We start from the raw sequence: 27781 nt of genomic DNA, 5'->3' as shown, positions 1-27781 counted from the left end.
CAGTCTCAGATGTGTTTGCATTCTTCTGAACTCCATCATAGTCTCTGATCTTTTAACCTGTTGTGTCAAAGAATCATGCTTCTTTTCCATATCTTGTATTTTCTCATCCATCTCTGTAGCTTTGGTTGCCGTGTCTTGTATCTCTTTCTTGACTCCATCCATCTCCTGCTTGATTGAAGTTAATTCTGTTGTGACCAAATCTTTTATTGCCTTTATGTTTTTTTCCTGCGCTTCTTCCATCTGCTTCAAGTGGACCTGTGTCTGTTTTTCCATCTGTGTTTCCAGCTCTTTTACTATCTTCTCTTCCAGTTGTTTTTGCTGCACCCCCATTGCTTGTATTGCATCCATCATTCTTTTTTCCATTGCTTCCATGGCTGCTTTTGTTGCCATCCTTGAAGACGGTGTGGAGCCTGTTCTTTGCCTAAGAACTGGAACTATTGCAGGGTCTGAGCCAGCTCTCTGTCTACTGCCTCTGGTCTCTGTTTTGGCCGCTCCGTTGGTCTCTACACATTCAACGCTGAATAGTCCTGTTCGAGTTCTTAGACACCCACAGGCAGATTCCGTCTATTTTCGCCTCTCAAAACTTCTCCGTTTCTCTTCAAAAATTAATTTTCTATTTTGGTCCTCCACAAAATGTCGGGCGCAACATATCGCTGGTTTTAAGAGGTAGAGTAGGTCAGTTTCATTTCTTCAGCCGGACATTGGGCACACGCTCACATCCGGTCCGTCCTCTTACCTTTCCGATCGACTTCCTGTCACAATTTGCCCTTCTAGGAGCTCCGTTGTGTGTCTCTTCGATCGGAACAGTTCTTCCGGCCTCCCGACCTCTATTCTCGCGGTACTAGGTAGAGTAGGTCGGTTTCATTTCTTCAGCCGGACATTGGGCACACGCTCACATCCGGTCCGTCCTCTTACCTTTCCGATCGACTTCCTGTCACAATTTGCCCTTCTAGGAGCTCCGTTGTGTGTCTCTTCGATCGGAACAGTTCTTCCGGCCTCCCGACCTCTATTCTCGCGGTACAAATCGTCAGTTTCTCCCTTAAGTTGCGCACTTATCTCAGCTCTCACCGCAGGAATGTACAACAATAGTCTATTTTTCGATTTTAAAACCTTCAATCAACTCGCTTTTTCTCCGAAACCGGATTTCTGGGATTCTCTAGTTGCGCTACGCTTATCAGCTTGGTTTAGCTTAAAATATATCTCAGTTCAGGTAAGCGAAACGGTTTTGTTATCTAGCGCGATCAAAAACGGGATTGTCATTACTTCTTTTCACTCACTTGTTGTTTCCCATCATCAAGAGATCTGCTGGTGGCGGATTTATGTTGATATATCAACTCGATCAGCTTCTGGAGTGCTGCTGGCATTCGCCCTCTTCGTGGGAGGAGATCAAAGCCCGATACAAGCTTCTTAGAAAGCTTGATCGAGCCAACCTACCACTCCCTCTTGGGCACAGCTGCCTGCTTGTCACCCCCCCTCGCTGGGGAGTGCTGCGTCGGGCTGGAAACAGCCCAAGCTGTCAAAAGAAGCTGCCGACCACCCCGCACGGTCGCGGAATGCGTTAATTCGCCATCTTGGCAGACCGGAAGTCCCCCGTTTTCTGAGAAAATTTGAATTGGAAAATGTTCTGGAAAATTTTCAGGAATTTTTTTCTCGGAATTCTCCCAATTCAAATTAAAATAATTTTAATATCCAGATAATGTTAGCAAAATTCAAATAGTTTTAGGAAAAGAAGATAAATACGTCGTTTAGAAGCCTGGACCATGTACAAGGCTTGTCCATGCTTCGTTTCCCACGTTTAGCACATCTGATGATTGATTTGCAGCACAACAGCCCTGACAGCTATAGCTAACAGCTTATATTTATGAATGTGGGTGGAAACTTTTCCGTGGAAAAATATTCTACCCTACATCACTGGCATCAGCCACCTGATTGGGGCTTGTTTCGGAGATTTGAGTGAGGAAGCAGAGGGGTTGTTCAGTCTCCAGCTGTTTTCTGCAAGGAAAAGACATTAATGATCTGTAGAAGTCCTGCATTTCCTCACCTCCCCTTTAGCCTCTGCAAGAGGTCCACATGCAGACATCTCCATCTACAAGTATGTATTGATGGTCTGCTGCAAGAGTGAAGTGAGGCTTTTGGTTTAACTTGCCTGTAGAGAATTCTGTGTATTTACTTTTTAAAAATACAACATTCCCTTGAATGAAATTTGCAACACATATTCGGTGCTTCAAGATGGAAAATACCAGTTTCAGAATACCTATTGTCAAGATAGCCAGGAAAGTAAAAAATATACTGTATTGCAACATCTTCCTTAACGTTTGGGACACCCGAATCATGCCTGGTATCATTGTTTATAATATACTTCTCTTTTTGCAGTCCAGACAATGGATTGACCCCTACACTCAGTGTTAAATTTGAGGAGTGGAATGAAATAAAGTACATTTTAATAGGATACCTCCTTTAAAGATGAAAGCATTGGTATCCATGCTCAGAATTGCAGTTATATGTTTTAGGTTTGAACATCACCTTTTCCACTGGAATCATTTTAAAGAAAAGATGTGTGTACAAAATACCGTTTAATGCAATGTAACTTTTAGTTGAAGTGAGACATCTGGGGCATTGTGATTTGTAACTGATATATCATTTTAGTGTGGGAGGTCTCAGAGAAGAATGGATTTAATAAAAGGCATAAATGGAACATTTTATTGTTGTAATGTGTTAACACCATCTCGTAAGCATCTGGTCTCTTTAAAGCCATCTCACATTTTAACAGGTTTTCTGTGTTAGCATCTTTATGCAAGAAAATACATGTTGATTTAAGTTCATAAAGTGCTGTGATGAGTTTTCTTCATGCAACAAGTACAGCTATCAAACAGCAAATGCATGTACATATTACTTTCATGCAGAAAAAATAGAATATGTGAAGAAATCCATAAATTTTAATTAGGGAATGCAGGTTAATAATCTGTGGGCCTTGGATTAATAAACTAATAAAAATAGTGAGTTTTTAGATCTTACCATTACACACATAAAACAGGTAGGATTGAAAATCGAGGTTGTTATGACTTAGTAACTGGTTCTTATTTTCAGCACAAGTATGCTGTGCATGCATCCCTTCTCCCCCCGCACAAAAACAAACGTGCACACAAACTGTTGGAGGAATCTTTGGTTTCCTATTCTGGAAGGGGATTTTGTAGCTGAACAAAAATAACATTGGCATAGGATTGATAATAGAATCAGCAAACAGAGATGTGAACATAGTCTGTTATCAGAAGGGGAACTATATTTGACTTTGCCATCTTTAGCATCCTGAAACTGTGGCCGGGTGGTAGACCCATCTGCTTTACATGCAGAAAGTCTCAGTTTCAATCTCTTTTATCTCAAGTTAAAGGCTGTCAAGTAACAGGGAAAGGCTTTTTTCTGCCTGAGACCTTATAGAACTGCTGCTAATCCAGGTGGAGAGTACTGGGTTAGATTAGATGGACTATTCTGACAATGTATAAGGCTGGTTTATGTCCGTAGTGGCAGCTAGTGGTCCACATAATAACCCCTGACTCTGCTTATAGTCTCTTCATTCTGAAGAGCACAAGAAACAGAATACTACAGAGGTGTTTTTTTTTCCTGGCTGTAATGGTGGACATATCATGATGCAAACAGTGGGCCTAAGGACATGCTTTGCAGCATTTAAAGGCAAAACACCACAGCATAAGGCAGGCCTTGTCATATTTTAGTTATTTAAATATTTGTGTCCTGTGTTCCTGTTAGAACCTTGGTTTACAGTCACTGAACAAAAAAGAAGCAATTCTAGTATCCAAATAAAAGCAAAGAAATTCATGTAAACAGTAAAAACCAGTGTTCCCTCACAGCTTTTTAGCTTCTAGCTCTCACATTTTTGTCTTAGCTCAGGAAGGATGGTTCCAGAGCAAACTAATTTACGCAGTAGCCAAATTGCTTGCTTGCACTTTAATGCCAGTGGCTCACCAAGTAGAATTTTTGCTCACAAGACTCCACAGCTTAGAGGGAGCATTGGTAAAAACGTTTTAATATGTCCCGTTTCAGTAGCAGTGATTGGGGGGGGGGGATCAGTCGCTGAAAGCAGAGGGGGTTAACTGTATTTCTCTGGGGCTCAGAAGATGATAAGTTTAGCATCGTATGAGTACCTTTGGGGATGCTATTCCACAGCTGGGGATCCGCTATGGATAAAGTCCTGATCCTACTCTTCATTCACTAAGGCAGCACCTCCTGGGATGTTCTAAAGAAGTTGTGGCATTCGGAGCAAGGCCTCAGAAGGAGAATGTAAAGAATGTGATGGTTCTAATGCGAGAAAGCATTTTTTCAGATATTGTGGACCAAAGCTATTTAGGGCTTTATAGGTCAGACCCAGCTCTATGAACTATGTCCTCAAGACAGACTGGAAGGCAATAAAAATACTTGAACACTGGTGAAACATCAAATTGACCAGCCTTGTTAGTAATCTGGCTTCAGATTTTAACTGCAGTGCAAGCTGTGCTACAGCCTACTTGTAAAGCATATCTCTTCTTGGAACATTAAAGTACCCCTAGTACACTTGTGAAATTCACATTGATATACTAGTGGTCCTTGGTTTCAAGGAGCCTTTTTAGACCAGCATATGCCAGATTTCAGAGAATCCTTGCCAGCAGGCAGCCTATTCCACAATTCAGTGTTGGTCAAAGTATAATCAGTTCTGTTCTACAGAACACTGCTCTCCAGTTATGTTCTACAGAACACAGATGGATTTTTGGTGAAAAGAAATTGTATCTCCATGCTCTCAGCAGTTTATTTATTTTATTAATTCAGTTTATACCCCGCCCTCCCCGCGAACGGGCTCAGGGTGGCTTACAACTTCACTTTCCACAGGTGTCAGTCTTAGTAAAATATGCATATCCTTACCCCAGTGCAATGCTTTTTTTACAGCTCTCTGCCTCTTTCTATTTATGTTGTTTGCATATTTTATGTATATTGATCATGTGGACTAGAAGTCCAGATAAACATAAAAATGTGGAAATTTGATCTCAGATTTGTTTCTGGAATGAGAATGAGCATTTTTAAATGTATAGCAAAATAGACATGATGCAACAAGACTTCTTAACAGAAAAAAGGCTTTGCTTCACAATTCCAGTCTTGCAGTGATTACAAAGCAATCACTTTGTAATCAATATACATAAGCAAGGTTTGATACATATGTCTGTGCAGCAGATGTACTTGGGTTAAATATGACAATCATTTTTTTCTATGTTTAATGTAGCAGTGTGGCCCGCTTGCCTTAATGGGAATGTATAAACAGTCTTCAGAGCTATATAAGCTTTGCATCCCTGTTCTACAGGCACATTAATGCAATATGCTTGAACCATATTGTCAAGTGTGTAGCTGAGATGTAACAGTAGTTCTTGTTGCTGTAGTTTCTTCCCTCAAACACAGTGCCTGACTGACACGATGACTTGAACAACAGGGATAATGAATGAAAGTGTTTTTAGCAGTTGATCTGTTGGAAATAGTTCAGAGATTCAGTGCTACAGAGGTTGCTAAATATATCGCATTCTGGCAAAGTTTCCATTTGTTACATCTTAGAGATTAGTGTCACATTCTAGCAATGCTCTGCAAAACATGTAGGAGGCAGAGTGTTTTGGTAGTGTCGCCTTAGTACTGTTTCTGTGCAAGAAAAGAAGGGAACCATATTAAATTACATTTCTAAGAAATGATAGGACAAATTGGAAATAAAGCTGCTTTGATTTCATTTACAAAATTATGATGGAAATCTATAGAAGCATTTGGAGTGTTTGTTTGTTTGCTTTGCTTTGCTTGGGTTTGGGTTTGTTAGAATATGCTCGCAGTAAACTGGCACCACACATCCCCAACCTGGATATTTTGGGAATTTTGAGAAAAGTAATGGATAACACCACAAAATGACTGACACAGAGTGAGGTCAATAAAAACATGCCCGGTTTGGCAGGGCCAATCACAAAATGTTGGGAGATTCTAAGCCAAGTGTCCAGCTATGATGGAGGCAGCTGCTTCCAAAGTAGATGCTTCCTGCAGACATAAAGAAAATACCTGATGGACTGTACTGAAGAACCTCCTACTCCAGTCAGGTAGAAGAAACCCGGGTCTGGTTCTTTGACCTGAGGAAGAGATGCTGTTTGATTTCAGTGTACAAAGAATGGGGAGGGGTTGCTCCCTGAACTGGCCACAGGGAGAAGCCACAATGACCAGAGACATAAGACTGTCAGTCTGTGTGGCCAAGCTGAAGGTACAAGACTGTGATATGCCTGCCTGGGCTGAGCCCAGCATTTTGCTAGTTAGTCAGCTTGTAGGAAGCAACACAAAACTTTAGCATTTTTATAGTTCCATTCAGGACCCTTCAGACTTTATTCCCAAGAAGCAAGTTTCTTGCACAGATAATAGCAGATTAAAAAGAATTCTGGTTCCCTGTGGTGTATGGATGCAGGTCACAGGTTAACTAGACTTAGTTTTCCTCCAACAAATAGGACTAAAAATTCCAGTGTGTGAGAGAAGCTCAGAGTAGTCTGCATGTTAAATGAAGTTCATTTTTAAATGGAATTCTTCCTGCAAGAGGGGAGGAAGAAGGTACGCGTGAGGACCTAGCAGTGAGTAGGGTTCACACACATTGGTTTAAAGTTTGCTTGGTATGAAATCTGAATAAAACTCAGGTGTCTTTAGAAAGTTTGTCACAATATGGATCGTACTTTTTCATCTCAGATATTAGGAAAACCATATTGTTTATGTGACTTTTATAGTAACAACTTAATTAATTTTAAATAAGTTTTCTAAATAAGCCACATGGACACATAGACACACACACATTCACTAAAACTCTTGGCTGCTACAGATACATTACTTCATTTTCTTTCCTCCAAATTTTGTGGAAGCCTTTGCTGCTGTTCATATTGGCACAGAATTTCATCTAACACCCTTTTCCCTGTGTACCTGTTTTGCTGCATTAAAATATGATATATGTGCACAAGGAAGCTGTGTAGAATTAGACTGTTACTCACATAGAAATGCTGTATGACGCATTTCCTGAGACAGTAGGGTTTAAGCTTATTTTTACAGGAGAGGAAATATATTTCACCAGAGTTTCATTCTCCAGTGCTCGGCACCTTTATAAAGAATGAATATTTATATGCATTGGATGAAATCTGTAGGCCAGTCTGTTAAAACAGGTGTGCGGTGTGACGCTTAGATCCTGCATTTGAAACTGTTCACAGGCACATTGTGCTACCTGTGGGCTTTTTAAAAAACCGAGAATCAAGTACCACTTTTTCCTGTTTAAAAGCATAATGATGGAGATGTGAATTAAAGGATCAGAAGGAAAGATGCAAATGTGTCCAGTATATGAAACTAAAGAGGTAAACCAGGGATCCTCTGGCATGTGATAACAGTTCCAGCATGGCCCTTAGAGCCAAGGAAAATTTCCATAACTGCAATGAAGGAACATTGCAATTTTGTCTGAATACAGATTCCAATTCTCTGAGTGGGAAGTAGACTTCCCTTAGGAGATTAAGGCAAGATGGAGGAGGAGTAAATTCCTCTTTAGCTTTTCTGCCTGAGAACCAAGATAGAACTCTACAGCCATTGTAGGGAGGCTTCCACTGTTTGCCTTTCTTCATGGCTGCAAGTTTAGCTTCTGCACGTTAAGATGCTGTGGGAATTGCCTGGATAAGTAATCATGCAACTACATCAGACTGCTCTTGGTTCTTTACCAAAGGCAAGAGCAGTTCTTATGTTTAGGGGCCCTCTGACCATTTTCTTAACATATTAAAGATTTATCAAGATTTGACTCGCTTTCGAGCAAGGGAAACCTTTACCTCAATGTCTTTGAACCTTGTCTCACAGTTTAACCTTTTTTAAAAAGTTGCAACAAGGACTCAACCATATATTTCTATACTCTGGGAAATGTTATTAACACTTAGTCAGTTGGGCAATAAATAAAATGATGGAATGGGAGCAGTCTCATTTTTTACATAATAGTACTCTAAGAAGAAGGGGTTTATATTTGTGTGTATGCCATTTAGTGTGTGTTGAAGTCAAGGCGGGGTACAAAATAATGTTTGGTTCACTGAATTCCTCTGTTGCAGTATCTGATGAATTAGGCTTGCATATAACATGTAAGTGTTGAAACGGTTTCCATTAGTCTTTCGCCATTTGTGAAAGAGAAGCAAAAGAGAATAAAGTCTCTCACTAACTACAGAATGGCAAGTCTTGTTAAAAATGGTTGCCATTTACCTGTGGTTTATATAGTGGCTATAAAGTGCACAGTGAAAGTTGTTGGACCCTTTTATCCAGGGCTTTTTTTGTAGAAAAAGTCCAGCAGGAACTCATTAGCATAATAGGCCACACCCAACAGCAGAAACACATTAGCATATCAGGTCACACCCCTGACAGAGCAGCTCATTAGCATATTAGGCCACACCCCACGTTACCAGAAGTGTGGTCATCCAGCCACACCCACCTTTTGCTTCTTATTCTGTTTACCTTGTTTGTTGTCAAAACCCAGGGCTCTTTTTGTAGCAGGAACCCTTTGCATGTTAGGCCACACACCCCTAATGTAGCCAATCCTAATGAGTTTCTGCTGTTGGTTGTGGCCTATTATGCTAATGAGTTCCTGCTGGGCGTGGCCAACTCGGGAGCCAGCCGGAACTCCGTTCCTGTGCGTTCCTGCCCAAAAATAGCCCTGCTTTTATCACTGCTTTCCTAAACCTTCTAAGTATATTAAAGTTATTGGGTTTAGGAGGGTATAACTCTGTTTAGGATTGCAGTATGGAAGTTCTGTCTGGATATTGCCATTAGGTAACTGTAGATATGGTCATAAAATCCAATGTACATAATCCCAAGATATTATAGAATCATAGATTTTAAAATCAAAATGGTGTATTACTTGTGCTGCATATACTCTACACTTAAAATGCTAATTCTGTGTCAAGTAAAATTGCTCAGCCTATACAAATCACACAACGTATATTGCTTAGTTTGCATAATTTTTCTGCAACAGCTACTATTATGCAGTATTCTGGTATTTCTAACCATATAGAGAGGCAAGGTAATAAATCTGCATTCCTAACTTCTGGAAATCTTATTCAATCACCCTTCTGCTTTCTGAGTTCAGTAGATATTCACACTTCCAAGCATATTTTGCCAGCTGAAACAGCCTTTAAACAGAAATAATGCAAGTGTGGTTTTTCCATGCTTGAATATTAAATATAAGTAATTCTCTCTTTCAAAAGACTTGATCAGTGCTCAGGACATATTCTGTTGTGTAGAATAAGACCGTTTGGCAACCAAATTGACCAAAGCATATGATTTTAATCCTCATAAAATACTTTGTATTGTCCAAATATTTTGTCTTGAATTATGTCAGTGCACAGGCTATTCATATATTCTTATAGTGAGGTTTATAAGACTGTTTTCCTCTGCAGTGCTATCTAACATATCTGACTTCTTGCTCGAAGTTTCTTATTTTTGTTCCAAGACAGTCTTCCCTGGATTCTGAAATGGTATCCATCACTTTTTAATTTTGTCTTGGGATTTGTAAAGAGGTAGAAACTGACCATGACATAGTTGATGAAATTCTGCCCAAACTGTAAATGTTCCTTTTAAATTTATGGTATATTACATAAGCCATAAAAAGGATAAAGTCTCTATATCATTAAAATCAGACATACTCATATATAGAAACCACATTTTGGTCTGGTTGTGGAAGTAAATCTTGAAATTGCCCTTGTATTTTCTCAGTTTGGCATAGTAAATGATGCGGGTAGAATAACTACACTAGCTATGCAGGGACTTTAAAATATTATGAAATGTATCTTGTAGCTGAGACTTGTTTCAACTGTGACTGATCCGTTGGACTAGCATGGGATGATCTGGAAATACCCATTGTAACAGCCTTGTTCTGAAGGCCTGTTTTCACAACCATGTGTGGCGATGGCTGTAAGGAAAAAATTCAGTCTGTGGTAAGACAAGGTGACCGTGTGTATGTGCCTCTACCACAGAATGAATCTAACGAGGGATTGGCTTTTGCCATGAAATTGCTGTGATGAGTAAAAGCTGATTTGGGGATATACAGAGGACCACATCACTGCTGGTTGATGCATCTGGAATTCAGCAAATTCAAAGTTCTCTTCCATGGGTACCATATACTAGTGAGAAGAGTCCTTAAGGCCGAGTCTGTATGGGCTTAAATCCTCACATGGAGCTATCCCGGGTCTAAAGCTGTGTGGAAGAAGTAACATACAAACTGATGGAACTAGACAGCTTCTTGGCAGTGATTTGTGTGAACTTGGGTACACCTTTTTTCCCTTGCATGCTTAGGTGAATTGCTCTCAGGAAGCTAAATAGTGCCAGCAGCTCATGCGTTATTTTTTCAAGTGTCTGGCCATGAAACTGGTCAATGTGGGAGACTTTTATTTACCTATTTAAAATATTTTTAGGCCACCTTTCCACTCAAATGGGGTCCTCAAGGTGTGAACATGAAAACATTCAACTATCAAAAACAGCATTTGAAATAATACATAAAATAATTCAATAAAACCTTTAAACACAAACACACAGCATCAAAATAAGAGAGGCGGGCCAATAACAGTTATTGGGGGCATGCCAAACTAAACAAAAAGTTCTTCACCTGCTGGCAGAAGACAACAATAAAGGTAAGAAGAAGAAGAGTTGGTTTTTATACCCCACCTTTCACTAACCAAAGGAGTCTCAGGCCCCGGTCACACGAGCGGGAAAATCCGCACTGGAAGGGAGGCATTTTAGAGGCGGAGCTAAAAGAAGCGCGGGAGCACGGTCTTATGGTCCCCCGCGGCTCTGTCCTCAGGCCGTTGGCAGCCGATCACACCAGGGAGGCAACAGCATAGTCCCAGTGAGGCAACACGGCAGTACTGTGTTACTGTGCATGGGCGGGTCGCAGATGGCTGCTGGATGCCACGGGCTATCGGCGCGTCTCCAGTCAGACGCCCGCCCGTGCCACGCATTTACTGAAAGCTGCTACCTTTCCCCCAGTGCCTTTTAAATCCGCTTCTTCAGGCCTACGGTACGGGTTGGAGATGGGTGCGCTACGCTTACCAGATGTTGTGGTATGATCGCGCCCATTTGATGCGCCCTCAATCCATCCATCTGACCAGGACTTCAGAGCAGCTTACAATTGCCTTCACTTCCTCTCCCCACAACAGACACCCTGTGAGGTAGGTGGGGCTGAGAGAATTCTGAGAGAACTGTGACTGACCCAAGGTCATTCAGCTGGCTTCATGTGGAGGAGTGGGAATCAGTTCTCCAGATTAGAGTTCGCTACTCTTAACCACTACACCAAGCTGGGAGGCAGACAAATCTCCCTGGAGAGGGAGTTCCAAATATTTGCTGCCACAACCCAGAAGGCCCTCTCTTGGACTACCTCAGATGGAGGCACCCAAAGTAGGGCCTCTGAAGATGATCAGAGTGAATGGGTAGGTGACAGTCTTTGGGAGATGGCAGTCCTTAAGCTGTGCTGGTCCTAGCGGTATAGGGCTTTAAAGGGCAGTACCAGCTCCTTGAATTGAGCCCAGAAGGGGGCGTGGCCAAGCGAGCGTTGGGAATGGATGTGTGTTAACTCGGCTCTGCTCCTCATCCCGCCCTTAACTATACAAAAATCCTTCAAACTCAACTTTGAACATTAACAAACAAAATGGGACGAAACCTCAACGGCAAAGCTAAAAAAACAATATCATTGTCGACTCCGGTGTCCAAATATTTCGCAAAAGAAGGAGACGGCCCCGGGAGCGAACGGACCCCGAACACGACACCCAAAATGGCCGCTGAGACCCAAATAGGAGACAACGGAGCGACCTTATCTCGTTACGAATTCCTACAAACCATACAAAAACTGGAAGAAAATATAGCTAACCAGGTACATAATGCTCTGAAACCTTTGAAAGAAGATTTCCAATCATTAAAAGAATTGAGCCCAGAAGCAAATTGGGAGCCAGTGGAGATGGGACAAGGCTTGGAGTGTTATAGTCCCTGCATCCAACTCCAGTCAACACTCTGACCTCAGCATTCTGTATGAACTGTAGCTTCTAGACAGTCTTCAAGGGCAGCCCCACATAGAGTGCATTGCAGTAATCTAGTGTAGCAAAATGTTTCCAGCACAGAGTGGGCCACAACTGCCTCCCCAGCCAAAGCTGTTGAACAGCACCCTTGGCCATCACTGCCTTCTGTTTATCCAACAGGAGGCCTGGGTCCAGCAGAACTCCCAAGTTATAAACCTACTCCTTTAGGGGGAGTGCAAACCCACACATTTGGGTCATTTTAGCATGTATGAGCTAGGCCCTGCAGAAATGTTAAATCTTGGACCTTTGTATATCCATTCTGGATAGAGTTTTAATGGTGTGACAGAGTCATGTAGTAGAGCCAGCTTGTTGTAGTGGTTAGAGTGGTAATGTAGGATTTGGGAGACCCGCGTTTGAATCCCTGTTCTGTCATGAAAGCTTGCTTGGTGGTCTTTGGCCAGCAGGGCTGTTGTGTGGATAAAACAGAGAAGGGGTGAATGTTGTAAGCCATTTGGCTGTGGAAAAAAGTGGGGTATAAATGAAGTAAATAAATAAAAATAGACAACAGTACAGGAAGGTACAAGTATTATATTTAATTTTTAGATTTGGGGTGTGGGGAAATATTAGGGTTGATAAATGCAATTTGTAAAAAATTAAAGGTTTTGCTGTGTTCTTGAATTTGCCAAAAAATGGTCCTTTTAAAAATCTTGTTGCCAAATGCCATTCTCACTTATGTGATTTCTGGGCCTCTTTACATATTATGAAGTACTCGGGTTGGGTCTGGGGTCCCCACCCTGTGGCGCAGTCAGACATCAATTGTGGGTTCTCCTCAGTATCCTCATGTATGATTTGAAATTCAGATTGTGAGTATGGTGTGCTTATGTGTTTTACCGGCAAGCCAGAGAGTTCTGCCCAGGAATAGTTCAGGTCAGGAAACTGGCACAGGGGAGAAGATTTGAAACCCCTTCTTTCCATGTGCCACAGTTGTAATCTGAATCTGGCAACACATGAGTGGGAAATGTAGAAAGAAGATTTCAGACTCCTCTGAACTCCAGGATTCCTCACTCTTGTTGCGACTGAACAACAACAAATATCTTTCAAAGCTGAGAAGGGGCTTGCCCAGCACTTGCTGCCTCAGATAGTTTTAAGAGAGAGCCCAGAAGGGGCTCAGGACATATTCTGTTGTGTAGAATAAGACCATTTGGCAACCAAATTGACCAAAGCATATGATTTTAATCCTCATAAAATTGAAATCTGGGACATTCTGCAGGCCGTGATGCACAGCCCCTCCCCACCCCAAATTATCTACCCACATCCCATCCTTCTTCAAAGGAGCGTATGGGTACATTATTCTCCTCTGTTTCGTTTATCCTCTCAATAGCTATGTGAGGTAGGTTAGGTAGGGAAAAAATGACTGTCTCATCTCACCCAGTGAGCTTTAGATGGAGTGGGAATTTGAATCAAGGTCTTCAGACTCTGGAGAGGCAACATAGAAATGTTCTGTATAAACAGCCTCCACACCATGCCAGCTGCCACTGATAAAGTCTGGCTTTTGCTTAAGAGTGATTTCATTACAGCTTTGTACATAAATGCCAAATAATTGTGCGTAGCATTTGCACTGTGCATTATTTAATGAAGAATTTCTAAGTAACCAGTAGAACTTAAGGGCTCCCTTCCTCCCAGCCATCAGCCAAATGCCATCAATAATGCCAAAACGAGATGAGGTAGCAGCCAGTCATCCTTCTGTCATGCTTAGTTTGAGAACAGCACTAGACATATATTTTAATAGATATGGGCCTTGGTCACACGGAGAATTTGCCGCGCGAAAGGCACAAATGTGCGGCAGATTTTCAGGGCGTGATCACACTGCAACATTTGGAAAGCGTAGCGCACCCGTGGCCACCCCGTGGTGTCCCCTCAAAGATGCGGAGTTAAAAAGTATCCAGAAAACAGGTGGGCGTCTGATCGTGGGAGCGCTAGTATCCCATGGCATCTGGCACCTGTTCACGTCCCGTCGCAAGCCTGATGTTTTTCGTAAGCGCATGCACACAAACACGAAACTGAAAGCACTGCTGCTCCGCGGAACTGTGCATGCGCACAAACACAAAACGCCTCCCCCCACGTTATCTGGCCCGTGTGACCGGGGCCATGTATTAGTTTTTAATTGTTTTAAGCTGCTTTGGGAGCCAGAAAGGGGATAAAAATATAATATGTTTACATTACAGTCCTAAGCAGAATTATACCCTACTCAGTCCATTGACGTCAGTGGGATTAGAAGAGTGTAACTCTGTTTAGGATTATACAGTAAATGATGCAATCCAGAGAGTTAAGAATACGGAAACCTCTTTTTGAGTACTCTGAAGCTCAAATGCATATGTTTTTCACAATTCCTGTGCTTGCTGCTCTGCACATGCACTGAAGCTCAGATATCAGTAAGTGTGAATTTTCCTTCCTGCTACCAGCACTAGGCAACAGTGTCTTACCTGTGTTTGATTTCTGTAATTGCTCCCAGGTTACTACATCATATGTCATGTTTGGCCTGGAGTAAAGACTTCTGGCCAAGTTATACTCTTTTTGATTCAAGGAGTTCCTAATGGAAAAACTAAAAACAATCGTACAATAGCTATTTGGAGTGAGGTCACCTTTTACTGCTGAACATTCTTCTAGTAATAACAATACTGGAAGAAAACTGAGCTCTGATTTAAGAACTTCTGCTTAAAGAGCCCAGCCTGTAAATGACAGCAGAGCCACAGGGAGTCCACTGCTTGCTTTAGTGGGTTTTACAGCAGCCTCCAAACGGCTAGTGCATCAAAAACAAATATGGTTTCTGCTCATATGGTCTCAATGTTTAAGCAGTTGTCATTTTCCCCTTGAGTATTTTATTTTTAAGATGGAAAAGGCAATGTTTAACAAGGGCTGATTAGTTCTCTAAAGCAACTATTTCACAAAACTGTTGGTTTCCAATTGATTGTCTTTTCTACACTTGTACCATTCTTCTGCCTCTCAACTTCCTTTACTTGGCAAAAACAAAAATACACCAAGTGGGACAAAATGATTAGACATACATTTGGAACAGAGGCACCTGATGGGTCAAGGTGATAAGGAAATGCCTGGAAAAGCTTTATACTTTAAATATCTGCACTTTCAAGAGTAAATGACAAAAGGGATTAATCTCTTGTTATGTTTTCTGTTGCTTGTGAACAGTACAGAGTTGCCTGCTGCTAGATATGGGAAATGGGTGAAATGGAGCACTAACTAGACTCAGGATCATGAAGTTTCATACTTAAATTTGACCACATGTCAGCAACGTTCAGACTACTGGTGGAGTGCATGGCGTGAAGTGGAACCCAGAATTTCTAGATCTGCTTAGGTGTATACCTAAAATAGTAATTTATAAAGTTAACCTTATAATATTTTTCCAAGGCTGTTTATTCTCCCCATGGGGAAAAGATACTGTGAGTGTGTGTGTTTGAGTGAGCAGCATTCTAAGACTACTTTTCATGTAAAAACAAGGATTGGTTCTGTTTGATATCACTCATTTCCTGTAAGCATCACAGGATAGCACTCATTTCCTGTAAGGTACTTTTTTTTTACAACCAGAGCCAAAGGGATGTGGTTGGTAAAATGAGGAAGTCACTATCTCTCAAACAAGCCTGCCTCACAGGGTGGTTTGGGGGCTATTTGTTGACTTTATATGTAGTCTGCCTTTTCGTGCTGAGTCTCAAGGTGGATTACAACTAAAACAATGCAGTAAGAACAATAAAATTCATACGACTATTCTTAACTAAATGTACAACTAAACTAAACCACCACTCAACAACCTTGGGAGAGAATACTAATGTGACATTGTTCTGTAAGGTATCCTGATCTTGCTCACATCCGTCACCCATGATGAGTTCAGCATACGCTGACACTAACTTTGGATCCCTGATTGCTTTAGAAGACTGAGTATATCTCTGCGTTCAAATATAGAAGTAATAATGTGAAAAAATAAAGATGCAGTCACAGATTACACAGGCTTGATGTTGCCAAAAAAGATGAGTGTATGTAGATGTTATCACCTGAAGAAGAAAAATTCATGTTTAGATCCAGATGTTTATCGTCTACTTTCTATCGGTTTTTTAAATATTAAACATGATGTTCCTAAACTGAGCTACCCAGGGATGCTGCTGTTTTGTACAGTGGGTTAGTATACTGGTTTAGTAAGAAAAGTGAACGTGCAAAGTATTCCTAGAAAATAGAACATACCATCTTCTCTAAAGAATACTGTCTGAATCATAAATGAAACCGGTGATATACTTTCAAACCCTTAAAATACAAGATTTCCAATACTGTTTTGCAGGGCTCTAGTCGGGGGGGAGCTCTCAGGTACGGAGCTCCGGAAGAGAACCTCTAGGGGGCGGGGCGGTCACGTGGTGAAGCCCCGCCCCCTTCTTTACCCCGCCCTCTGCTTCGATCCTCATTCCGTTTGGGAATGAGGATGAAGCAGGAGGGTAAGTAGCCGGGCCTTCTGACACACTTCCGGTGATGTCAGGGGGTGTGGCCTTCTGTCACTTCCGGTGATGTCAGGGGGCGTGGCATATGCAAATAAGTTATGCTAATGAGTTATGCTAATGAGCTCCGGCAGCTCTTTTTCTACAACAAGACCCCTGCTGTTTTGTAGTTTGCAACATCATTTGTCTACATATTGCTACATATATTTTTTTTAAGCCCCAGAACCTCATTATGGTTTTCCTGCAAGAAAAAAATTAGGTTTGCTGTATCTTAATTGAGAGATGTCATGTAAGTATGTCAGGACACCATCTACTTACCTGATGGCTTATCAGTTGAAGTTGGAATACTAGTAACTGGTGGCATTGTTGGGAGTGTGGGTGGAAGAACCTTTAAATTCTGGTCACTTTGAATTTCATTAGTAGATATTTGGTTAATAATACGGTTATAATTGGGAGGTTGGTAGACTCGGTTTGGTGGTTGTGGAGGTTGTGGGATTGGTTTAATGGATGATGTCCTCTGGCAGTGCTCTTCTAGCTGTGCAATAATTATTGACTGGTTGTTGGCAATGGTTACCAGATGCTGATACTTGTGCTCCAAGTCCTTGTATTTGTTTGCAAGCTGCAACATGTCAGCAGTTTGATTCAGTATCTTATTTTCCAGTTGAGAAAGTTCTAAAGCATTGTCCCGTTTTCGGATGATTTCATGCAGTAGCTGCATGTAGAGTTGGGTGACCCGTGAGTTCATGTTGCGGCTCTCTTTTCGTAAGAGCTTTACTTCATTAACAATTCCTCCATCAACCTCCACCAACTGCTGAAGGGTTTCTATTTGCCTCTTTTGCTTAAGGAGTTCATTGTTCAGCAATTCTATCTCCTGCTTATTTACCCTGTTTTCAAGTACAACCTCTGGTTCTTTTGAATTGACACAAATGGCACCTGTCACCTTCTGTTGAGGTACAATGAAGGTGTAGGTACACTTGTCTTGGGTGTCACTGGAGCGCTTATACCTGTTAGTGTAAATGAATTCTTGTTCTTCTCCTGCATCTCTGCTCTCAGAATCTTGAGTCTTGGTGGCATGCGTGCCCAATGCAGTCATTAACAACAAGCAAACTGCTGCCTTCATGGCCTTTTGTTTCTGCGTTGCTTTGTACAAATGAACCTTTGGATCTGTTTTAACATAAAATAAATAAACAATAGTTAATAGCCACTATCAAGTAAAAGCAAGCAAAAAAGCAGTTCTGTTCTAAATGGTAAAATCATTGAATGGCAACTAATCCTGAGAAAGTGCATTGAATTTGCACTCTTACAATTGATGTGAAGCTGGGGTGTTCAGCCATTAAAGGGATTGAGCAATGTGTGCATTAATGTCCTCAACGGTGGGGTTCCATGTAAGAAATAATATTACTCTAATGGTCTCCAGCACAGTACCTGAGGAAGCCCACAGCTGCTAGTGGTGTACTGGTTTGCAATATGGCAAAAGTAGGTTGTCTCACTATTAGCCTGGTTGTACATGGTAAATAAAAATTGCATCACAGGGACCAGGCAAATCTCCTTGATTGCAGAGGGGGTAGAGCTCTGTGTTAAAATCACCCTGCTAATACATTCCAGATGAGTTAGATATAATAGTAACAGCTTGTATCCTACCAGTCTACTCAGTAAGGAGCAAAACTGTCCTCCAACTTGTCCCCCCCAAGTCCCTTGAATATTTCTTCAGATCCTCCTTTAGAATCTCCTACTTACATTGCTATTATAGATGAACTTCTAGGAAAAAACAAAAAATGGAAGAAACAACAAATAGACCTGGAAGTGTTGGCAGATCAGACACTCTTATTATTGAACACTCTACGGGAAGTCTTTGAAAAATTAGATATGTTATCAAAACTTATTGAAGATTTTCTGGTAAAGGAGTGTAAGGACAATATGGGGTGTAAGGGATGTAGAAATTTAGAAATGAAAGGAAGAGTGGCCAAGCGGTGGAAAGCTAGTGAGGCTGATAAAAGGGAACACAGGCTGTAGCAAATAAAATGCAAGTCTGTGATCAGGCAGGCAAAAAAGGAATATGAGGAGCATATAGCAAAAAATATAAAGACGAACAATAAAACTTTCTTCAAATACATTAGAAGTAGGAAACCAGCCAGGGAGGCAGTGGGGCCCTTGGATGACGAAGGGGAAAAAGGAGTACTGAAGGATGATAGGGAAATGGCTGAGAAGCTAAATGCATTTTTTGCCTCTGTCTTCACTGTGGAAGATGAGAAGTGCTTGCCCACTCCAGAACCACTGATTTCGGGAGTGGTGTTGAGAGACATGAGTCAGATTGAAGTGACAATAGAGGAGGTCCTACAACTGATAGACCACTTAAAAACTGATAAATCACCAGGCCTGGATGGCATACATCTGAGAGTTCTGACAGAACTCAGATGTGAACTTGTGGATCTCCTGACAAAAATATGTAATCTTTCCTTAAAATCTGCCTCCATTCCTGAGGACTGGAAGGTAGCTAACGTCACTCCCATCTTTAAAAGGGTTCCATCGGAGATCTGGGAAATCACAGGCTTTAAGTCTGACTTTGATAACGGGTAAGTTGGTGGAAACTATTATAAAGGAAAGAATTACCGGTAATAGGCATATAGATGAACAAAAGGGAAGATCTTGTCTCACTAACCTGTTAGTGTTCTTTGAGGGGGTGAACAAACATATGGACAAGGAGGACCCAATAGATGTTGTTTACCTTGACTTCCAGAAAGCTTTTGATAAAGTTCCTCATCAAAGGCTCCTAAGTAAACTCAAAAATCAAAAACTGGCTAATTAATAGAAAAGGTACAAATGATAGAAATAATTGGTACAACTCTGACTGTAAAGTGCTCAAAAGATCAAAAGATCAGTCAGGTGCCTATATAGGCAGTTTAAGAACTCAAATAGAGTAGAAATTTTGCCAAATATTTTGAAATTGAAAAAAGAATATTAAAAACTATTGAAATTTAAGAAATCTGAGGCCCAGAAAAGAGATTGGGAAAGTCTGCTTTGGGCCATAAAAACAAAAAATGAAAAAAAAATCTGGATCTTAATTGCAAAAGGACTAAACACATGTTTTCCTGTACCCTGTCATATTCCAGCCACTGTCTGGGAAGCTTTTTTCACCTCTATTTTCACAAATGGAAATGGAAATACCCAGGATGGTAGGCTGATATTGCCATCGGGTGTGAAGGAATGGCCCCCGGTAACAGCAAGGGAGATTAGGACTTTAATTTTTAAAAAAGGGTAGGGGGAAGCACCTGGGCCTGATTTAATACCAGCAGAACTATTCAAAATTGACCCAGACTGGTGGGCACAGATTTTAGCTGCTTTTTTCACTGAAATAAACAGGATGGGAAATATGCCGGAAATCTGATGCAGTGCAATAATTGTTCCAGTTTATAAAAAGGGGGACACGACAGGCCCAATGAATTACCATCCAGTAAGCTTGATATCCACTATAGGAAAACTTTATGTTGCAATGCTTCTTGAAAAGCTGGAATCTTGGGTTGAAGGAAACAATATTTTGGGAAAGGAACAGGCTGGTTTTAGAAAAGGAGCAAGTACCATCGACCATTGCCATACCTCCAGTTCTTCATTGATAAATACACGAGTTCTGGAGAAGGCAGAAGTTCTGGAGAAGGCCTTCATGGACCTAAAATCAGTGTTTGATACAATCCCTAGACCACAGCTATGGGAAAAGCTGAAGAAATATGGCATTGAACCATGTCTCCTTTACTTAATTCAACAGCTCTATAACCATCCCTCTGCCCGAGTTAGTTGCGGGGAGTTAGAACAGCTATTGGAGCCTTTCATCCTAGACAACGGAGTCAAGCAGGGATATTTACTTAGACCCCTGTTGTTCAATTTATATATAAATGACCTCAGACCCTGTATCCTGAAGGAAGCATGTCATCTCCCACTTTTATCCAAGTATGATGTTCCAATCCTTCTATATGCTGATGATGCAGTGAGAATGTCTAGATCAATTGTTGGCCTCCGCAAGCTGATAAAAAAATTCGAGCTTTACTGTTATCATGAGGGCTTATCCATCAATGTGATGAGGTCATAGTATTCACCAAAAGGAAAAAGAGGAAAATCTTCAAATGGGATATAGCCGGGCCAACCTATGGAACAGGTCAATCAATTTAAATATCTGGGAATCCACTTTGAAGCATCTCTTACATGGAAAACACACTTGGATCTAGCAAGGAACACAGCTTTGAGAGTAGGGAAGACAATTGTAAAATACTTCTACTCATCAGGAGGCCAATTTGACCCCTTAGCCTTAAAGGTTTTTAATACTAAGGTTCTAAATCAATTCCTGTATGGGGCGGAAATTTGGATTCAGGCCGCTTCTGAAAAAATGGATTCCATCCAGTATGACTTTTTTCAACGCTTTTTGGCTACTCCTAGATGTGTCTTGGGCATAGCACTGAGAGCAGAACTAAGTGAATTATCGATGGAAGCTAGAGCTTATATTAAAGCATTTTTCTTTAAAGTAAAGGTTTTAAAATCTGAGGGAGGATCTACTCTACTTGGGCTTATCCAGGCAGATACACATTACAGCTAATGGAATCAACTATTGGAAAAGAGAATGAAATGCCTAGGGTGTATAACAAATTATATGATTAAAAATATAGAAACTAAAGACATTAGAAGACAAATTTAAAAATCTGTAAGGAAATTGGATGTTACAAGTACATCTATTAGGGTGCACAGGGTATGTTCAACACTTCATTTGGGAATTGCCCTTCCGATGCAACTGCTGAAATATTTTTATCAGTTGACAGTCCCAAAACTAAGAAGAGCTTTTACTTTGGCAAGACTGAACATTCTTCCATTGGCAGTTTTGAAGGGCAGGTATAATAAAGTATCATACTCTAATAGAACATGCAGATGCTCATATCATAAAATTGAAACCATTGAACATATGATTATGGAGTGCTCTATATTCGATGAGTTGAGGGCTAATTTAGTCACCCCTTTAATTAAAGATATGGAACCGCTAAATGTGCGTGCCCAGGTGTCATGGCTACTATAAGATACCAATGATCATGTCACCCCCTCGGCAAAATTCATAGGCGCAATAATCAAATATAAGAGAAATAATACTGAGTAAGCTCTTTTAAAATATTTTCTTTGATTCTAATTTCTGCTTAAGGTGATAGCCATATGAGCAGTATTAGATAGATAGAAGTAGAAGAGCGTTTCAATTGGAAGGCACCTGAGGCTGGAGGGAGGCTTCAGACTTTGCTGGGTAGGATATAAGCCCAACTCTGTGTTTTAATGATTACATATAATCCGGAGGATCGCTGAGCTAGGAATTTTGGGAGTACATCTTAGAGAGCGCCACTTAAGCTAATGAAGTATCGACGAAGACTGTGAACACTTCAACTACTAGAGTATTTTAACTGTATGACTGTTTGAATTTGTTTATGGAGACCAGGTACATGGTACCGACCTTTGTAAGCCGCCCTGAGCCCGTTCGTGGGGAGGGTGGGGTATAAATGTAACTAATAAATAAATAAATATAAGGCTCTTTGACTTTTCTATCAAGGCATCACTGTGTGGGAACTCAGATGATTGAAGCAAACAGTGGATGAAAACAAGCTCATTTCTTGTTTTGTAGGATAAGCTAAAGCAAAATCCTACTATGCCTTCTGATCCAGTTAGGAGAGTGGTGAATCTCAAACTACCCTCTGCCTTGTTAGTCCTTAGAACTCTTCAGGGGCAGCCCTCACCCTCTTAGGAACAATGGTCAGAAATAAAAGGGAGGGTTTTTGAGGTACTGTCTATATTCTATGCTTCTCCACAAAAGATGTGCCTCTCAACTTCACTTTTATTCAGTGCTCTTCTGCTTTTTATGCATGTTTCACCTTTAAAGTTGTTGAATAAATTCCATATTCTAAATTTACATTATATGAGAAATTTGCTGCTAATATCATTTATATTGTCCTTACTAGTGTTTGTTTTATATGGTGAAACACTATAATGACTGGTAGACATGGACATGCTTTTGCAACAGGGCAATTTGGGTGTGTTTCTCTATTTCCCAGAACCATTTTTAATCTTCAACGGCTTAGCCTTAGTCCATAAATAGAAAAGTTACAACCAGTTCTAATGTTCTGTTCTGTTTGGACATTTTATTCTCAAGGAAAGACATCAAATATAGAGAATCTGGTTCCTTTTTCTCTGAGATGCATATTCTAATGTTTTTTTGGCTGAAATACCAGTGTAGAGACAGCTCCCCAAATTGTTTCATGATATCCAAAGAAGCCAGGATTATTTATTTTAATTTCTATTCTGCTTCATTCATAGGCCTTGAGTGAGGTAACAGTCGTTCTTAAAGAGAAAGGAAATACAATATATAGAAATCGAAATCCAAATATATAGAAATCAAAAACTCTTTGATGCCTATTGAATCACACACACACACAGAGAAAGAGAGAGAGAGAGCTACAACGCTGCAGAGCAATACTTATCCTCACACTGAGAAATCTCTAGGGAAGGAAGGTATGATATAATGTTAATGCAACACATCATTTTCCCTGTAGAGAAATGTTAACATCTTGGATAAAAGACAAAAGATTTCTTTGACAGTGGTAGCGGGAACTGGCTGTTACAAACAGGCCCTGCCTCTTGAAAGCAGCATCATTCAAAACCTTAAAGAAATTGGAAACATAAATTAAACCCCCCTTAGACAGCTTTAACTTGCATAACCAGCATTTGCGCAGCAGGTCACACTTGGTGACCCTGGCAGGCTTCCAGTCTTCATACTTTACACAGTTGAACTGTTCTTTAAAATGTCTTCAGCATAGTAGTTGTAAAAATATGAAAAAGAGAGATTTCTTGCTTCAATATCTGGCTTTCAGACTTCACAAATCCTTACTTGTCTTCAATTGAATCTCTGTTTTCCTCTAAAATCCTTTTCTTGCTCCATTTTACAATGTTTCTTCACTGTAAGGGTAACAGTTATGGCACAGAGTCTCATAATTTCTCACAAAAGTTCCCCCACCAAGAAGAAATTAAGCAATCACCTGCCTGACAATCTCCAGAACATAAAAAATATGGGACAGGTATGTGGTCAGCTCCATCTGCAATATGTTCTGTTTCTACTGCTAAATTATATAGCTCTTTGTTTATTAATTTAGAAAATGTATATAGCACCCTGCCAGAGACTTACTTGAGGCAGCTTAGAAATAAATTAGTGGAATAAAATCACAGCATAGCAGTGTGAAAACAAACCATAAAAACCACAGCATGACAACAAGCTGTGTTTTACTGTGTTACCTACAATATTATTCTTTACAGATGAGAAACTGATCAGCCACACAGTCCCTCCCCCCACTTTTTTTGCAGTCACCACAACTGACTTATGGCAACCCCTGGTGGGGTTTTCAAGACTAGAGATGTTCAGAGGTGGTTCACCATGGTCTTCCACTGTGTTGTGACCCTGATATTCCTTGGTGGTCTCCCATCCAAATACTGACCAAAGCTGACCCTGCTTAGCTTCCAAGATCAGGCTAGCCTGGATTATCCAGGTCAGGGCAGTTGGTCCCTCCAGATCAGGGCAGGTGAAACTTCAATCACATCATCCAGATCAAAGTTCAGCTGTCTTCAACTGGACCCTGCTGGCTCTGTTTTAAAGCTGCCTCTTTAATCTTTCATTGGCTTTCTTATTTACATATGCTCAGAATCCACAAGAGGAAGTCCAGTTCATAGGAACATGTTTGATCTTTGTTTTTTACTGACTTCTCTCAGAGTCCTGGGCTCATGAAAATCAGTGGTAAAAGCACTCATTAGAGCATAAATACATAAGAGAAGCCATGCTGGATCAGGCCAATGGCCCACCCAGTCCAACACTATCTGTCTGTCTGTCTGTCTGTCTGTCTAAGAATACAGAGCATCACAGCCCCAGACATAGTGTTCCATCTATACATTGTGGCTGACAGCCACTGATGGACCTCTGATCCATGTCTTTATCCAATCCCTTCTTGAAACTCTGTGCTTGTAGCCGCCACCAATTCCACATGTTAATTACCCATTGACACTGATAGTTGAGGATTGCATTCTTAGAACCTAGTCTGACTATTCAGGTAGTTGGCAAAGAGCAAGAGGTAGTAATGGATCTGATAGTGTTCTCGGCTTCAGCAGTTGCTCAACTAATTGTGCCTTAGGGAATGCAATATGAAAATGTTTCTGTCATCTAATAAGCAGAAGCAAAACAAACTTCCAAAGAAAAGATATTACATTCTCCCTCTTCCCCTCTCCCATTTCCCCCGTTTCTGAAAATGAATAACAAAACCAGATATTTTAATTGGCACTACAAGTTACAAATGCAATGCAAAAGACTTGCTGTGGGAATTATCCTGTTCATGGCTAGTCCTTTTACATTTACTAAGAGTTTTCTACTCTGAATTAAGATACATTTTGTTCCTTTTTTGTTGCAAATAGAATGTCTACAAAGCCTGATGAGATTGTCAGCATAATATTAAATAGTTTACCTCTATGTTTTGCTAATGTCAGGACTTCATTGCACTGTGTTAATAGCACTGTTATAACAGTAACAGAATTTGCTCTTAAACAGGGCAAGAAAATAATTTATCGCTAAGTGCTTAAGATTGCACAGCAAACTTTAGAGAACACTGAAATAGATCAAACTGGAGAGACCTTGCTATTCTAAATAAGGGGAAAGTCCTAGAATATTTTCCAGTATAACAGGGGTTTTGGGGGAAACTTCTCATATTGCATACTCTAGGTATTCCCATCCCTTTATAGATTGCTTCTGTGGTTGGGTTGACTGTGGATCCAAAATGGTTGAGAGTTGTGTCAGACAGATAAAGCAGTAGGGCTGCCAAGTCCCCCCGGGGGGTGGATAATCCCCCACTTTGGAGGCCCGATTTCCGCCGCCGCGGAATCGGGCCCCAAGGGGACTCCACCCCAGTGTGCACGTCAGCTGGATGTGACGTGATGACGCCGGGCTCGCTGGGGGTGGGGCCACAGCCATCTGAGGGGAAAACATCTCATAGCATAATTAGGGGAAAACATCTCACAGCCATCTGAGGGGAGCCTCCCGCTGCAAAAAGAAACGGACTTGGCAACCCTATAAAGCAGCAAGATTTTTAGTTATGTAAAAATTTTCTGAGGTGTCTCAAGAAGAGCACCATGCAATTTCATGCTTGCTCTTTCATTCTGCTATAATCTCAGTAATTTTGGATACAGTTTGGAAAACTTTAGATTATTCCATATTTTTAAAGAAGAAAGTTATGCTGTGCAAATTTTTAGATTTTAGTTGTTAATGCTCACACAGTATCTAGGCTTGAGTCAAAATGGGAGTGCTTTTCACAAAAACACCCCCCCCCCCCAAAGCAGCCTTTCCTCCTTTGTGGCAAATTTTTCAGGACCCATTTTTCATTACTTTTAAGAGAAGAGGGAGCACTGCAGAGAGATGGTGCCTCGATCAGTACACATTCTAACTCCTTATACCTCACCCGCCATAGACTTTCAACAACCAGTATTCCACCTATGTCTGTATTCAGTTAATGGCTCTGTTGTGAACCTCTTTGTGGCCCCAATAGGCTACAACTTAAGTATCTTTTTTCTTCAGCTCTTCCTTCTTCCTAGCAACAATGATGTACCCAATAAGATATGGTCGTATGATCACATCACTGAGAGATGAACTAAGCTTGAAGGGAGGACTGACTCTGAATTGACTTGCTTTGCCTTCAGTGATGTAGTCATAAAACTAATTATGCTATGACTACTAGGAAGAAGGTTGTTTAAAAAATAGAAACGAAGCAGCAGGCAATCTGATTTGCAAACAGCACTGAATGGGCTTTAAAAAGGTTTGGAGGGGGTCTTTTGGGAAACTTCCTCCTGTACTAAAAATAAAACAATAATATACTGTTAGAGATTTATATATTCATATATCCACTACCCTGTGATGGTGGATTGGTATTTCAGTGGACATTTTTGTGAACACCTTAAGTGTTGCATCCTGCAGTTGCAGACTCTTGGAAATGGTGGTGGTGGGGAGACTATGGGCAATCTTTGCTTCCTGTTGTTTATATAGTTTAAGAGCTATACATTAATTTAAACTATATGTTTGAAGAAAACATTTTATGATCTAAACAAATTTTCTGTGGAAAATACTTTAAGAAGTGATGTGATGTAATATAACACATAATCTGGGAAATGAAAACGAAGGACAATGCTGCAAGAAACCAGTACACTGCAGATATTATTACTAGTTTATCTCTAGTGGTGTATATTCTCCTTAGCAAAAGAGTGAGGAAAAAGTGACCTGCCTGACATCAGCTGCTTTGATAGTTCATATTGTAATTATATATATATATATATATAGTACTGCAGTATATTGCAATAAATTATGATTAAGCTATAAAAGAACAGGAAAGCCTCACAACCTTGACAGTCCATGACTTTGTTTTCTGTTCTCCAAACGGAAAGTCTGGTTTTGTTTTTTGGGTTTTTTAAAAAAGAAAGTGTCCCCCCCCCGATGCTTACAAAGTATATTTATGTTTTCCCCCTTATTCTTACAAAAACAATTTGCAACACTTTAAGGTGTGGGTATCCCAGACTCTTTGAGGTAGTAGAAGGTAACGTTTAGCAGGAAATTATATTGGGCTTTTGAGGAAAGCTAAAAAATATAACCCCTAAACTTACTGTAGCATTAAGAATGTGAGTGCAGCTATTTATTTCTTCAGCATTTTTGTTTTGAGGGCATTCCAGACAACTTCTCCCAGGTGAAAAGCACAGCTACCATTCATCTACCATGTAATGTTAACTGGTGAATGTGCTGTTAATAACTCACCGTTTCCCTGCACTCAAGTTGTTGACTGTAGTTGCTGGGAAACAGCTGTTGTTGACTCTGCAAGCATGCTTTTCTGTGTAGAAGATGGTTGCGTAAGTGCCACAAGTATTTATTGGAATGTGCCCATGACATCACCATTTCATTAGTTCGTTCCCCTTTGATCTGCTTCATTTTCAGTTGCATTCTGAATTTTTGGTGCTTTATCTTTTCCTACTTGGAAGCTGTTTCTCCCCATCGCTTACTTTTGAGCACATTTCTGACCATTTTTTTAAAAAAAACCTTTGGTAATGCAATAAGGTCACTCCACAGAAGTAAAGCCAGCCTTTTCCTTCTAGTTTGCAGGTGTCGAGGGAATATCATGTCATTATCATATGGCTACTGCTAAT

General features: G+C 40.7%; 2 protein-coding genes across 3 annotated transcripts in view; one reads left to right on the top strand and one right to left on the bottom strand.

The window, feature by feature from the left end:
- RALGPS1 (Ral GEF with PH domain and SH3 binding motif 1) overlaps positions 1–27781 on the top strand; it is a 347217-nt gene that overhangs the window by 131898 nt on the left and 187538 nt on the right. The window lies entirely within an intron of this gene.
- Positions 1–27781, bottom strand: part of ANGPTL2 (angiopoietin like 2) — a 45086-nt gene that overhangs the window by 9663 nt on the left and 7642 nt on the right. Inside the window, exon 2 of the mRNA XM_015426074.1 lies at positions 16871–17716. Coding sequence (XP_015281560.1) covers positions 16871–17672 — 802 coding nt within the window. The 5' untranslated portion in view covers positions 17673–17716. The remainder of the gene's footprint in view (positions 1–16870; positions 17717–27781) is intronic.

Source organism: Gekko japonicus, unplaced genomic scaffold (genome assembly GCF_001447785.1).
Source record: "Gekko japonicus isolate JY-2015 unplaced genomic scaffold, Gekko_japonicus_V1.1 scaffold22, whole genome shotgun sequence".
Lineage (NCBI taxonomy): Eukaryota > Metazoa > Chordata > Lepidosauria > Squamata > Gekkonidae > Gekko > Gekko japonicus.
This window is presented reverse-complemented; position numbering and strand designations above follow the sequence as displayed.